Genomic DNA, 15626 nt, shown 5'->3' on the forward strand with positions numbered 1-15626 from the left:
TTTTTCACATTTTCTTCAAGATTTGTATTTTTGTATTTGTATTTTCAAGAAGAATATAGCAGATCTACAAGCTCACAACGTGTGAGCTTGTAGATCGGCTATTTTCAAATAGCCAATGTATTATAAAACGCGAAGGGTTGCTTGTTTCTCTCGCAAAACTTGGCAACGCTACCACTACTATCGGCTAGAAACATAGCAGATCTACAAGTTCACAATTCGTCGCGGACGTGACGCGAGCTTGTAGATTTGCTATGTTGCTGGCGCGCGTACGGACGAATCACAAATCCCCCCTCCCCGTATAGAGGCACGTCTCCTACGGAGAGCAGTGTGTGGACAGAAAAATATGACAGACAATGCTCTCGGCCTAGCTGTAGTATACAACCCTCGTAGACGTATTTATGATTCTGACGTTTTCAATCTACGAGAGTTGTAGGGTGCACTTCCTATAGTGCTTTGGACTTTCTGCACTATGCCCCGTAGACACTCCAAACATTGTACAAAATGAAAATAAAGGTGCTTACCGCCGAGCCCCAAATGTTAACTACTTCTACGGGGTATTCGTTTAATGTAATAATCCATATATTTAAACAAAGAAGTGTTTTAATGCCGTCTGTGGCCGAACGCCATTTTTTCACCCTCGTTTACTTCCTGTTTACATTTAGTGTAATTCCGGTTTTCACCGGATGCGCCCCCTCACTTCCCGTCACTAACGCCCATTGGGAACTTCCGACAGAATCGGCCACAGACGGCATTAAAACACTTCTTTATTGAAAGATATGGATTATTACATTACACTACTACCCCGTAGAAGTAGTTAACATTTGGGGCTCGGCGGTAAGCACCTTTATTTTCATTTTGTACAATGTTTGGAGTGTCTACGGGGCATAGTGCAGAAAGTCCAAAGCACTATAGGAAGTGCACCCTACAACTCTCGTAGATTGAAAACGTCAGAATCATAAATACGTCTACGAGGGTTGTATACTACAGCTACTCTCGGCCAATCAAAATGGCAATAAGGCGTCGTCTTTCCCCAGAGTGGTGGTCTGCCTGACTGCCCATATTAAGGGGTAGGGGTCTGCCCTTGATACAGGAAGGTGTCACGTTGCAATAGCATCCAACTAAGCATCTATTCTACAAATCCTAATCCTTTAATCCTAGTGCAGCAGTACAACACACACTTTATGATTTTCACTTTTTGATTCAGATATTACATTTAATCTGTGGAGTCTGGCAGATGCTAAACACTACTTTACATGCTACACAGGCCTACACCTTATTCATGGCTCTGCACTGCCACTGTAGCCAAGACTGCAGGACTGCAATGCGAATTTACTAGGGTACCATATTATGCATAACTGTGTATGGTATTTTAAATTGTCTAAATAAATGAATCAAATAATAAATCAATCAATGGAGGAATGAGAGTTTGTGAACACTGTTTTTGTATAATGGGATTCATGTGTGTGGCTGTGATCAGCATAAATGTTATGATCCCAGGTCAACAGAGAACTATAAATTACTATCATACTGTTGAACAAGGCCTGGCCACCGCCTGGCATTTAAGCCGGCCTTGGTGTGGATTTTACCTGTACAAATGTACCGTGTGGACGATGTGGTTGAACCACATTGGACAATTACGTTGATACTCTATTAGCATGTTATCTCATGTACAATGTGCTGACACGCGTTTTCACCTTAATGTCTAATCTCATGTAAATACCTGCTACTGGACCTACATGTGCCACCACGTTTGTGTCTAACCTTATGCACATTATGTCTTCTCTAACATCATGTATACATACCAGCCCTGATTATATGTGTATATTATGTAGATATCTTAGATTTTTGTTTATATCCTTGACACGTTTTTCTGTTTTTCTTTCTTTCTTTCTTTTCTCCCTGCTCTCCCATGCCCTCCCCCTTCTTTTCTCTTCCTGAAAACAACAAAAAATGATGGAGCTCGCACAAAAACGAATTTCACCCACTTCTTTACACCTGTAAACCTATGATGTGACAATAAAGATGCTTCTGAAAAAAATCACATAAATAAAGAAAACGTAGAAAAGGTAGTGCTATAAAGTGACTAGGATACCAGGTAAACATCAAACCTAGCATCTGTCTAAACTCTAAAGTTTAAATGACATGCTATCTAAATAACATTCTGTACATTTGTGGTTGAGCAAAGAGTACATGTACGTATCTAAATAACATAACATGTGTGAACAAGTAACCAACATAGATGGGTTTCCGTGCGACGTCATCACAGAGCAGAGTGCGCAATCTGCGCATGCGGGTGGTAGAACGAACCGGAAGCGCCATTCACTCTGTTGTTATTTTCGGGATTTAGATAGGCATAATGCTGCTATTTTAGGCATAATAGGCATAATGCTGCTATTATATACAAACAGATCCAACTTCAGACAAATCATTTTTATTGAGTAAAGAAGATATTACAAACTGCATCATTTAATCTACTTTCATTAAACCCGGTGAAGACCATTTATTTTATGAATGTACATTTGACTAGAGCTGCTGCGGGTAATAGCGCCCTCTACTGCTCAACCCTCCACTGCGCGCGCATCATCCTCTCATGTTTACAAACAGGAAACCCATCTATACATCTGCACAATGAGCATCCATCAAAATAGACAACAAGAACTTAAAGGAGGAGTTCACCCAAAAAACGACTTATTTTCTATCAATTGCACACCCCATGAAGCCTTGAATCCATGGATTTATTTTTGTTTTTGTGGTATTCCTAAGCCAATAATTTGATTCCCGTCTCCTACCGGCTAATGTATCCGGTAGGAGACACAAAGTAGAAAGTTTGTGTCTCCTACCGGATACACACCCGGTCATCAAATTATTGGCTTAGGAATGCCACAAAAACTCAAATAAATCCATGAATTCAAGGCTTCATGGGGTGTGCAATTGATAGAAAATAAGTCATTTTTTGGGTGAACTCCTCCTGGGGGGGGGGGGGGGTTAGGTGATACAAGTATAGCCCCTAGTTTAGAAACCCTACCAGTGAAAGCTAAATAGAAACTGCAGGAAAGTTGGCATGCTATAATGGTAACCATTGTTCTCGCGATAACATAATAATGGTGAAATCTTGTTTGAAAAAAATAAAACCTGTCTATGATGATGTCACAGCTCCTTCTTACCTCCGGACTCTGGGCTATGGTCGATGCTTACACCCCTGCCCGACCACTTCGGTCTGCCGCCACGGGGCGACTGGTTGCCTCGTAGCTCAGTGGTCCTTCTGGTCGATCTACACGGTCACAGCTTTTTTCTGTTCTGGCCCCACAGTGGTGGAATGAACTCCCCACTGATGTCAGGACAGCAGAGTCACTGCCCATCTTTCGCCGCAGGCTGAAAACCCACCTCTTCAGGAAACACTACCCTTCCTCTTCGCCTTGCCTACTTGTTGTTAACTAGTTGTACAAACTCTTGTTTTATTGTTTTATTTGATCTTGTTTATTCGATACACGTATTTGTTTTAGCTCTTGCTCATTTGATTTTCCTATTTGTCTCATCTGTTTAAGAAAGTAGGTAGCTGATATATTGCACTTTTACCTTAGCGCTAGGTATACTCTTAGTTGCTTGTTTTAGAAGAGAATGCACTTAAGACTTCTGGAGATTAGTAGTTTCGTTCCCTACCTATGTTGAATGCACTTATTGTAAGTCGCTTTGGATAAAAGCGTCTGCTAAATGACTGTAATGTAATGTAATGTGTCCAGACACAGACCATTTTATCATGAGCATTAGTGAAGATTATATAAAGATAGGTTAAAAATGGGTGAAGTCGTTCTTTAATGAATCCACATGCCGATCTACAAGCTCAAAACACGTCACGATGACTGTTGTGAGATTGACTTGTAGATCTTTTCACAACTTAAAAGTTTGTAAAATATAAGTATGGAATTTCTTTGATTTTTTATCTTTTGAAATAATAAATATTTCTAAATGTAGCAAACGAAGGGAAAAAAGGGACAATATTTACTTGCGCCATATAAATGGGACCCAGTGTTTGGGAGCCACTGCAGTAGGCCTAGGTCATTTAGTCTAATGCATAGCGCAGTGTTGGGACAGTTCTGTTCACAACTGTTGTTCTAACTTTTACTTCTCCTACTATTGATGATTTCTTGTATATTTATATGACTTGATGAATTGAATACACAGGACCACAATGTAAACAAGCCCTCAGGGCTTTTTGTGTTATCCTTTTACCATTATTGTATACCTCTGCACTTTTTGCTAACTGTTAATAAAGTATTCAATCAATCAATCAAGAGTTGAAATTAAGCCTAATCAGACATAGTACGCAGTTGCCTTCTTTTTTATTCAGCAAAAATAAATAAAAAAATACAGCAACATGTTTTATCTTTTTAATCTTCATATTCACACATGTGTGCTATGCTGCCAGATTCAAATATAACTTTAATGTATTGTGGAAAAGGCTTAACGTGAAATAAACAATTTGGCATAATTTTCTCATAAATAATTGTTGTTTGAACATCAAAATCTTCCCCGCCCACAACATCTTAGTTAGTTGTTGTGATGTCAGGAGTGGGAGAAGTCCACCATGGTAAACTCACCCAAACTCTGTGTAAGCAAGTACAGGGATACTTATATCATCAGTGTGCAGTTAATATTTAACTGTAGAGAAGCTTCCAGAGAATTGTAATACTTGTGATGTCATTACTATGCTGTACCTGTACAGTCACCTTTTCAAAGCTTCTTATTCTCATTTTAAGGCATATGACCACCTGTCACCAGGCTGGCCTTGGACTTTTGCTCTTCCTCATGGACCTACCGTTGGATTCTACCAGTGAAAGTTACATTTTTGAGGACTATTGATTTAATACTTTATTAAACATAAATGCAAACAGCACGAAGTACAGTCAGACATGTGGGCTAAAAGGATAACACAAAAAAGTCCTGGGTATACTTCCATTGTGGTCCTATGTATTCAATTCATCAACATAGCATAAAAAATAACACCAAAAATACAATATCATCAACAAATATAAAACACAGAGTAGAAAGGGGGGAGGGGGGGTGTAGTCGGTGGGAGAGGTGAGTTTACCTCCTTCTCCTCCTTTGGCCTCCTGAAAGATGGTGAGTTTACCTCCTTCTCCTCCTTTGGCCTCCTGAAAGATGGATCCACATTTTTTAAGGGATGGTGTCACAGCATTCCACACTTTGGTAGCAGTGCAGTAGAAGGAGAATTTACCCATGTTTGTTCTATATGTGGGTGGTACCAGGTCGTCGTTGGCCCCCTTCCCTAGTATTGTACAATGGAGCTTGCACAAAAACTAATTTCACCCACTGTATTACACCTGTAAACATGTGACAATAAAAGTAATTCTGATTTCCATACAATTATTTAAAAAAGAAACTGATATTTTTGTCTTTTGCCCTATACCTCGAAGTGATTCACGTTTTTGGGGCGTGTGCAGAACTGGTAAGTGGGAAGAGGTTTGCATGTGAACAGTCCAGCAATGCAAAACTAACCACTGGACACATTGGCCTCTCTGACACCTCTGTTCAAAGAGGAACTGAGTTGTATTGTTATGTAACACACATACGCATGTCTAAGAGAATGTACTTTATTGTAATGATTACACACTGAATTAATTTGATGATGAATGATAGGATGATGACAGTGACGACACCACCCCCACCTCCTCAGACACAGCCTGGCCATTGATTTACAAGTCATATGTTAACTGTGAGACAGACCGACTGATATACAGACAGACATGGTTGAGGTTAAAATAATAAAACAGATACTTAAAAAGCATAAATACTTGAAATTTAATATTCCTATAAATAAATAAACAAGTGATAAAGTGCCACGTGGTAATATTCCATTGCACAGTCCAGTAAGAGTCCAGAGGGCATGGGTATGGGACAGGGAGATAGTTGTCCTGTAGTATAATTATGTTTGCTTTCAACCCTATTAAAATGAGGTTGGTATTTTGTGGGGAATATAGCCATAATGCATTATAATTAAAATTCTCTTAAAATGTATCACATATTTAGTCACGAGAAGGGAACGAGAAGAGGCCATTATGAAACACATTGTGCAACTGAATATGAACAAGTCCAGTTGGCTCTTGCTGGCACAGCAACTATATTTCCTACTTGCTTTGGTTCTATTAATTTATTTTTTACGTTTGGTTTAACTCCCTAGTTTATTCCCTATACGTCTGCTTTCGTCTGTTTGTTTGTTTATTAGGACATACGTTTCATCTGTACACGTTTGATGTGAAGTGCTCAATTTATATTTTATATAAATAGCATACATTCAGATTTGATTTGAGGTGTTTTATATCTCCACCACCAGGTGGCACTGTTGTATAGCCAATTCATTGCTATGTGGCATCCAACTCAGCCAAACAAACTTGAAAGTCAACATACACTTATACTTCCACCGAGTCTCTAAACTATAATTTCCAAGCCATTTAAGTTTGATTCAGTGCTCTGGTTCCATGATAAAACATATATTTTTTAGATTTAAAGCTGTAGCACTACACATAAATGGGTGTTGGTGGCTCTGTGCTGTTTTAAAGGTGATAAGGTAGTGCAGGACACTTTATGAAAGGAACCTTGTTTATTACAGTTGGTAACATTATTCGGCCCATTCAATCATATATTCATCATATCAATCATACAAATATTCGAGGTTAGAGGTTATAGGCTGCCATGATTATTATTATTATTATTAAATATATATATATATTAATATTTTGGGATCCTATTAATGGCTTGGGATTTGTAAAATGTGTTATACTTTCAAATATAAAAATACGAGTTCTAAAATAAGGCATTAATGTGGTCTTAGCAAATGTGGATAAATGTAGCAGTTGGCTACTACTGGTTCTCAACGAGTTAAATAAACATTGAGCAGTTTATAGTGTGGATTGTGGTCCCAGTGATAAACACACGGCACCAAACTGGGGGTCGTCGATGTTAAAGACGTTGTCTATCACTGTGTTATGTAATCAAATCAAAATAAGATTGTTTATGTACTATGTAGGCTACGGGCCATTGTTGTTCCAGCACGTTAGAGCCCAAGTGTGATAGGCAGTCAGTTTCGGTCATTGACGTCACAGGCTGCCTAGGCGATAGTAGCAGTAGTGCTGACGTCAATTACCATATTTGGAAGTGATCGGGGAAAGGCGGAATCAGTGTTGCCAGATTCTGTGAGAGAAATAAACAACCAGGTCAAGAAAACAAGCCCAAAAGTATCGACTATGGGGCCACATGAGCACTTTAAGTTTAAACAACGCGTTGTGAGGTTGTAGATCTGCTATTTCAAATAAAATGTTCGGGGGGAAAGGGGAAATTTGAAATATTTTGGAACGCAACGTCCCTGGCACAAAGTATTTGTAGATGGGGGGGGTCGGTGGACACATACATATTAACATGGGAGGTCCTTGACATGAAAATGTTTTAGAATCACTGGTTTGAACACCATAATGAAACAAGCCCAAATGAGTAACTACACTTTACAAACAAGCCCCAAAAACCGCAAGCACCAATATTTACAAGCAACTTTACAGAAAAACAAGCCCAAAGTCGCTTATATTAAGCGGACATGGCAACACTAGGCGGGCTCAGCGAGATGAAAGGAGGAGGAGGCTGATTGGCTCGATCGCCCGTCGATCACGGCAGGGAGGACAATAAACCCCCCTGCGGCCCACAGGACGTTCAGGCCCTATAAATAAACAGCCTGGCTGGCAGTCTGGCACCCATCTGCTCTCATTCGGACCCAAAGCCACACAGTGGACGGAACACAGCACGGATCAAACACTAATTTGTTTTACAACCAGGACGTTTCTTTTAGAATTAGACCCTTTTCTATTCTTTGGCGTCGAATTCCAACTGATTATTACATCGCCGATCCCGGAACTGGAGCTACCAATCTACCGATTTTTTCCTACCAATCTACCGATTATTCGGTCTGAAAAACAACCGAGTTGTCGTCTCAAAAGAAAGCATCTTTCTACGTTTGGATCGGAACTAAACTGTGATCAGACGATATAATGGATCACTGTGAGGGAGGATCGTCCGGATCTTGTAATAGGACCAAGATGGCTCCGGAGGTGTCGGCGGCCGCAGGCTTCGTGTCCAGACTGCTGAGGACCAGAGGTTGTCTAAGCGAGAACCAGCTGCAGGTCTTCAAAGACTGTCTCCAGAACTCACTATCAGGTTGGTACAATGTTCTCTGAAATCAAAGCTCTATTTGTATAGCAGTGATTCTCAGCCTTTTTAATGTAATCAAGGACCAGCATAGTTTGGTATGCATTGATTAGACCACGGACCCCCCATTTGATACGATATGTTTGGGTAAGGCTACGGGTCCATTTGGATCCATGGTGGTGCTGGACCCGACGTTGAAAACGGATGTACTAGAAAACATACAGGATATCAATCAACACGTAGATGATCAGTTTGCCTTCTAGACCAGCAGGCCTAGGTAGCTTGCTATGCTATTCATGTATAGCCTACTGGCTGGTAATATTATTTTAAGGCCCTGGTTCTCAAGCGGGGTCCTTGAGGGGTTTCCAGGCGAACAGTTTAAAGTAAACACAATTTGAAACGGATCTACAAGCTCACAACACAGTAATAACAACTGCAGCATACATGTAGTATGGTGGTAGTTGGTCGGGCAGCTCACCCTTTCAACCGTTTTGATGTAAACCACTACCAATTTGACGTTTATCTCAATTCTAGCCCTGGATCATAGATTTTTTTTTTATCGAGCCTTGACTTTTACTTCTTTGATAGTCATGATCCAATGCTATCTCAATTCTATGTTCAGTAGTTCTATTTACTTTAATGGTGAAGATTAATTGATTACTTTTTTTTAACAGTTTGCAAATAGTACAGGGGTATCATGATTCTTTATGTTTTGCATGAATTGGAGACATACTGTAAGTGTTCATTCGAATGCAATTGTTCTTTGCTGATAGTTTGTTTTTAATATTTTTTTAGAACGCTACCAGCACCACTGGTTCCCAGAGAGACCCCAGAAGGGTTCCGGGTTCCGCTGCATTCGCATCAACCACGAAATGGACCCCCTGATCGGCCGGGCGGCCCACCACATCGGAATCACCGCCGAGCGGCTCTTCAGTCTCTTACCCAGGGAACTCACGCTATGGGTGGACCCTTACGAGGTCTCCTACCGCATCGGCGAGGACGGCTCCATCTGCGTGTTGTACGAGGCCGACCGGGGCACGGCTAGCCCGCCGCCGTCACTACAGGCCCTCCGGGCCGACCTGTCGTACTGTAAGAACCATTTTCTGATGAGTGGCCGCAATAGCCCCCCGAAAAACTACCTGATGACCGTGTCCAGTTAACGTGAGCCGGCCAATGGCAGCACTACCATGACACCTCTGACGACCTCTGACCTCCTACCTACTTCCTGTTTGATTACGTAGCACTGGGGACAGGCACTAGACTTAAGACTTTTGGCAGATGTTTGGCTGTTGCTTTACAGACTTACTTTGCACTGCCAGTGGCTCTGGACATGTACTGTCATTCTCAACCTTTTTTTTATTTTTATTTCAAGGACCCCCAGTTTGATATGCATTAAGACCTGAGGCCATTCTTAAATGTTTTTAAATCCTAACAGTTTTTGAAAAAAAAAATGAATAGCCAAAGAAATCTAAAGTGACACTGATGCGTTCCAGGTATTAATGGGTTAAGCCACGGACCCCCATTTGATACAAAACATTTGTACAAATGGAACCAAATGGACCTTACAGGTACATTTCGTTCCATTCTTATACTTACAGACCTGTTCCAAGGTTCTGTGAGGGTCCATTTGGTCCCCAGTTATCAACCATTTAGCTGAGGACCCCATGGGACCCCATGGAACCCCACATTGAGAACCAGTCCTGTAATGTGAATGTTTTGTCCAGCCATCTTTGAGCACTAAATCTAGCCGCCATGGCTGTGTCAAATGTTGTTCTCTCAAGGTGCAGTAATAGCCATGATTCATCATAAAACAGCTTTTTTGGCAGATGTGAATGTTTATAGGTCTTTGTTCTGGTACATTTCCAAGATCACATTTGTAACTCTGAGAGTACAAATTGATAAATGAGCACTGAGGGTTTTTACTGTGCTGTGTTGTTACAGTGTGATGTTTGTATGGGACATGCCTGTGGGTTTGGACTTTCCCATCTGAATTCCAACATGAAGACTAGTGTCCCTATTCTGGGGTGAACATGTCAACAAAAATAGCAGATCTACAAGCTGTTGTGTAGATCTGCTAATTTTGCTAATGGAGAGTTTGGGTGTCTTGTGATGTTAAAAGCAAACCAAACCATTGTCACAGTTGAGGCTGGTAAGGTGGTTTATATTCTAACTGAAGTCTGTAAGTGGTTGGTGGGTTGGTCAGTGCTGTTGGCCCATCGTCTCATTCATACTGGCTTTACACTCCATCATGTCATGTGATGGGTGTAAATGAGTCCTTGTAGCATTTTAACTGGCCTGTTGAACAGTCCATGTTTACCTTTTTTTTTCTAGGAACTGAAAACATTTTAGTTTTGTAAGCTGTTTGAAGCTCAGTATACATTTATTGTATATTTTTGTAATGAGTTAGTATGCATTTATTGTACATTTTTGCAATGAGTTTCTGTATAGACATGTACAGTTTATTGTTTTTCTTTTTACAGTTTTTGTTACAATAAACTGAACATGAATTGAACGTGAATTGACTGTTTTGCTTGACTTACTTTCCCACAAAATAAGTGCAAGGTTGAATTTCATTTGATAGTAATGAGATCTATGCCTGCATGAATTTTAATGCTAGAAGCTTTGCAGACTTGAATGTCAGAACATTTACAATTGTAAGAACATTTAGTCCGGCAAACTCTTATCAAACTGATTATCTTGACTTAAAACATTTGGACCTCTAGGACTGAATACCTTAACTAGGGAGAAAGCCGATAGATACAGCCTTACAGTGAGTAGATAATGTTTTTTATCTAGCTTTTAATGCAATGCAAGTTTACAGTGTTGGCAGTCTTAAGAATGTTTACTCAAGCTTCTTTATTTCTGTTCCAACACAATTCAGCATGTATTATATTACAAAATTATCATATTATCAAAACAAAGCATAATTGTGTTATTTCCATGATAATTCAAATGCACAGAAGCATAAATGTAGTTTTTTTTCTGCCAGGTTTAGGTTGTGTAGAAACCAGTAGAATGCAGTTTGGTAGAGAGCCTGAAGAGGACATGTTGGCTAACAAAAGTTCTACCAGAACAAAGTTCTGACATATCAATGATGCTCACACTTATTAATTTCAAGGACCCCATTTTGGTATGCATGAGGCCACAGACCCCTATAACTCTGAGAGCGTACAAAGGGGCCGTGGGTCCATTTGGTTCCATTTGTACACTCAGTGTTACAGACTTGTAGGGGTCCATTTGGTTCCTAGCTATCAATCATTTAGCTGGGGACCCCCTGGAACCCCTTTGAGAAGCAGTGAACCACTGTCATATAGATGAATGACGTCACAGACACATGACACTCAGATCCACATGGAATGTACATCGTTATTCGTCAAGGGACTTCACAACTTCAGCAATCTGGTAATCCATCTGGTTTAAAGTAAACAAAACAAACATATTAAATTTTTTTTGGGGGGGGGATTACATTTTGGGTAACTTCAACACACCCAATCAGGTCTTTGTTGGCAAGGGACACCGTGGTACTACAGAGTATAAATTATAAGAGTAAAAAGGCCCCGCTGGGCTGGCTGCCCCTGGGGTTCCTCCTGTAATGGGGGGCACGTGGAGGCCAGCAGTGGGGGGTCGGCACGACTCGGCAGTGATGGGGGGGGGTTCATTAAAGTTGGGATAAAATCATGGGGTTGATTCACTGAAAGCAAACCCAACACAGCAGCTTAAAAGTAACTAGAATGAACTAAAACCAAAGTAATAAAAGGTAACTAACTAAAACTACAGTAGATAAAAGTAACAAAAAGTAAATAAAGTAATTAAGATGTACTTATTTAGATTTACTTTAGTACTTTTACTCAAGTACATTTTGGATAGCCTACCGAATACCAAGTTTTTTGACTGTGTGTTATCGCTACTTTTACTCAGTAAACAATGTGAGTACTTCTTCAATCACTGCTCAGAGTTAAATCTTCACCAAGAAGTGTATCCCTCACATCCCCCCCTCAGTGTAGAGTGGAACATCCCCCCAAAAAGAAAGAAAACCACACCCCCCCTCAGGTTAGAATGGAACATCCCCCCAAAAAGAAAGAAAACCACACCCCCCCTCAGGTTAGAATGGAACATCCCCCCAAAAAGAAAGAAAACCACACCCCCCCTCAGGTTAGAATGGAACATCCCCCCCAAAAAGAAAGAACAATCACATCCCCCCTCAGAGTAGAATGGAACATCCCCCCAAAAAAGAAAAAAAAATCACATCCCCAGCAGCCAGCCAGGCAGCCATGCTTGTCTGGAGGGGGGGGGGGGGGTTAAATGCTCCATTGACAATGAATGGTCTGCTCTGTGACCCTCAGGCAGCTGCTAGAGACTGTCAAAACACTGGAGAGCAGCCCGCAAGCGGATTGGTTGACGACCAGATCCCAGTATCCAGGCAGACTGTCTCTTCTTCACTTTCTTCTCTCTCCTTCACTCCCTTGATTCCCCCCACAAGGAAATACTACTTTGTTTGGCCTACAAGTTACAGCAGTGAGAAAATAAGGGATATTATATACACGTATATATTTAAACTTTTTTTAAACTTTCTTTTTTTACTTTAGTACACAGATGAGTATTTATTCAACAGGTTGTTACTAACATATCGCTGCTGTAAGGCAGAAGCCTTGTATCTTCAAATTACTAATAATAACTTTTTATGTTTTTGAATGAATGCCCTATGCAGTGTCGCACAAAAGCCGATCTACAAGTGTCACAACGCGCCGCAAAGTGACGTGTTGTGAGCTTGTAGATTTTTGCTATACTTTTGATGATAGTGAAAGGAGGATAAGTGTGTCTCAATGGAAAGGAATAAAAAGGAACAGAGTATGATAAGAGTAAGTACACAATAAAACATTATGTCAACAACAGTTGCATCTGGTATCACTAGGCATACAGTGATAAAGCTTTCACAGATGGGAGTGATTCAGTACAGATAACAGATAAAGGTTAAGCACATAAGCCTAAATCATATAACATAACAAGTAAAATCATTACATAGATCCGTCTATCTAGTCTAGTGGGTACTATTTCAACAGGTTGCGACACATTGCGACTACAATGTGCGACTACAATTAGAAAATATTAATTGGAAGCAGTTAGTTTAGAGTTTATTTTGTACCTTCTACTAGTGAGAAACTATTCTCAACATGAAGCAATTCTGCATTAACTATTACATAATGAAATATATGCTGAATAAACAATTACAATGTGATGTAGTGTTTTCTAATGTCATAATGTACTGGTCAGCTGACTCGACTGCACCGTTAGAAAGGTTTGATTCAACAAGCCTCGAGTTTAACTCAACAAAATCTGTCTCTGTCTCTGGTCTCTCTCAATTTTCAGAAACTCCCCCCGCCCCCCGGCCCGGCCCCTCCTTCTTCATCTATATTTCTTTGTCATTGGCCCTTCCCTCGCCCAGGGCCAGTGACACTTCCTGCAGTGTTGTCACTTGTTGCTCAACATAAGAATGCCAACTAATCCCTCAAAAGTGGCATACACACTCCTACCAAAACACATTGCATTACATTACATTACAGTCATTTAGCAGACGCTTTTATCCAAAGCGACTTACAATAAGTGCATTCAACATAGGTAGGGAATGAAACTACTAATCACCAGAAGTCTTAAGTGCATTTTCTGCTAAAACAGGCAACCAAGAGTGTATCTAGCGCTAAGGTAAAAGTGCAATATATCAGCTACCTACTTTCTTAAACAGATGAGACAAATAGCTTAATCAAATGAGCAAGAGCTAAAACAAATAAGTGTATTGACTAAAGAAGATCCAATAAAACAATACAATAATAAAACAAGAGTTCGTACAACTAGTTAACAACAAGTAGGCAAGGCGAAGAGGAAGGGTAGTGTTTCCTGAAGAGGTGGGTTTTCAGCCTGCGTTTTAGTATTTGTTGGCGGTTGTGTTTCATTCAAACTTTCTTGAACGTAGCCTGCTCAAACATGCACTGCACTCACCCTACTCACACATACCATAAGGCACCGGTTCTTAACGTGGGGTCCAGAGACCCCCAGGGGACCTCATAGGAACCAAATGGACCCTTAATGCCCTTAAGGGTCGAGTGTACAGAAATAATATCTACAAGCTCACAATTCATAGATCTGTTGTTTGTTTGTTTTTGCTATTTTTGAATAATGCTGAACCTGAAAGTGGTTAGTGCTTATGAACTAAATAATAACTATATTTCCTGAAAAGTAAGACATATACACACACACACACACACACACACACACACACACACACACACACACACACACACACACACACACACACACACACACACAGTGTCGAAATAGCTTCAAAGCGTCTTTACAGTAGCTGGTACAGTCAGTATATGACAATGGCTGTAAACGCGGACGTGTCACACATACAGGGGTGACACCTTGAAAGGCGGTGGGTGACATTTTATGGTATTTATTAGCAGCTGTTTGCCAAATCTCTGATCACACTCGTCTACCTCACCCCCTCACAGCCACCCCTCCCGACCCACCACAAAGCTTGGTATTGTCTGCAGTGTGTGATGCATGCTGGGACCTCTGTCCCTTCCCGCAGTCTCGGAGCAGCTGCTAGGGAGGACTCCTCCTCACCCTCCCCCCAAGCCACCAAAACAATCTCCTCTCCAGACCAGTGTTTTTCCAAACACTCTGGGTCAGGAGGACCCATTTGTGGGTCGTCGTGGGCTCGTTTTTTATGGGTCCCGGGTCGTGACTATCCCTTTTTTTCTCCCATTTCCTAAAAGACGTTTTTAGCTCACACTCCGCGATGGGTTGTGACCTTTGTAGATCTGCTATTTTCACTAGTTTGGGTCCCGGGGGCGAGATATCGAATTTCTCTTTTGGGTCTTGAGCTAAAACATTTGGGAACCACTGGTCTAGAACCCCACCCCACCCCACCCTCTCCCAAGCCACCGACCACCCAAATCAGTGGTGGAAGTAGTAGGCTACTCAGATCTTTCTAGAAGTAGCAATACCACAATGTAGAAATACTACAAGTAAAAGGACTGCATTAAAAATGCCATTTGAGTAAGAAGTACAAAAGTATTGGCATCAACTAAGATATAGTATATAGTATAGTATAACATAAAGAAATTGCCAAAATGATTAAAAAATAGCAGATCTAGAAGCTCACAAAGACTTGTCGTGATGCGTGAGATTGTAGATCTGCTATTTTTTAAGAGACTATGTATAAAAATAGGACTTAAAGGAGTTGTTCGCTAAAAAATGACTTATTTTCTATCAATTACACACCCATGATGACCGCCAGTCTCTGACAGGCGACTCAAAGAGTCTCCAACTGAGTCTCCTACTGACCGATGACCTGGTCATCAAATTATTGGCTTAGGAATGCAACAAAAACAAAACAATCTTCATGAATTCAA

The 15626-nt window shown here is 40.7% G+C and overlaps 1 protein-coding gene across 1 annotated transcript; it reads left to right on the forward strand.

The window, feature by feature from the left end:
• The first annotated feature begins 7719 nt into the window (after positions 1–7719).
• btg2 (B-cell translocation gene 2) lies at positions 7720–10729 on the forward strand. The gene is made up of 2 exons (XM_080420638.1): positions 7720–8220; positions 9007–10729. Exons 1-2 carry the CDS (start codon positions 8055–8057, stop codon positions 9369–9371), a joined length of 531 nt encoding a protein of 176 aa, XP_080276764.1. The 5' UTR covers positions 7720–8054; the 3' UTR covers positions 9372–10729.
• The last annotated feature ends 4897 nt before the right edge of the window (positions 10730–15626 follow it).

The sequence above is a fragment of the Gymnoscopelus braueri genome (assembly GCF_963280865.1).
Source record: "Gymnoscopelus braueri genome assembly, chromosome: 3".
NCBI lineage: Eukaryota > Metazoa > Chordata > Actinopteri > Myctophiformes > Myctophidae > Gymnoscopelus > Gymnoscopelus braueri.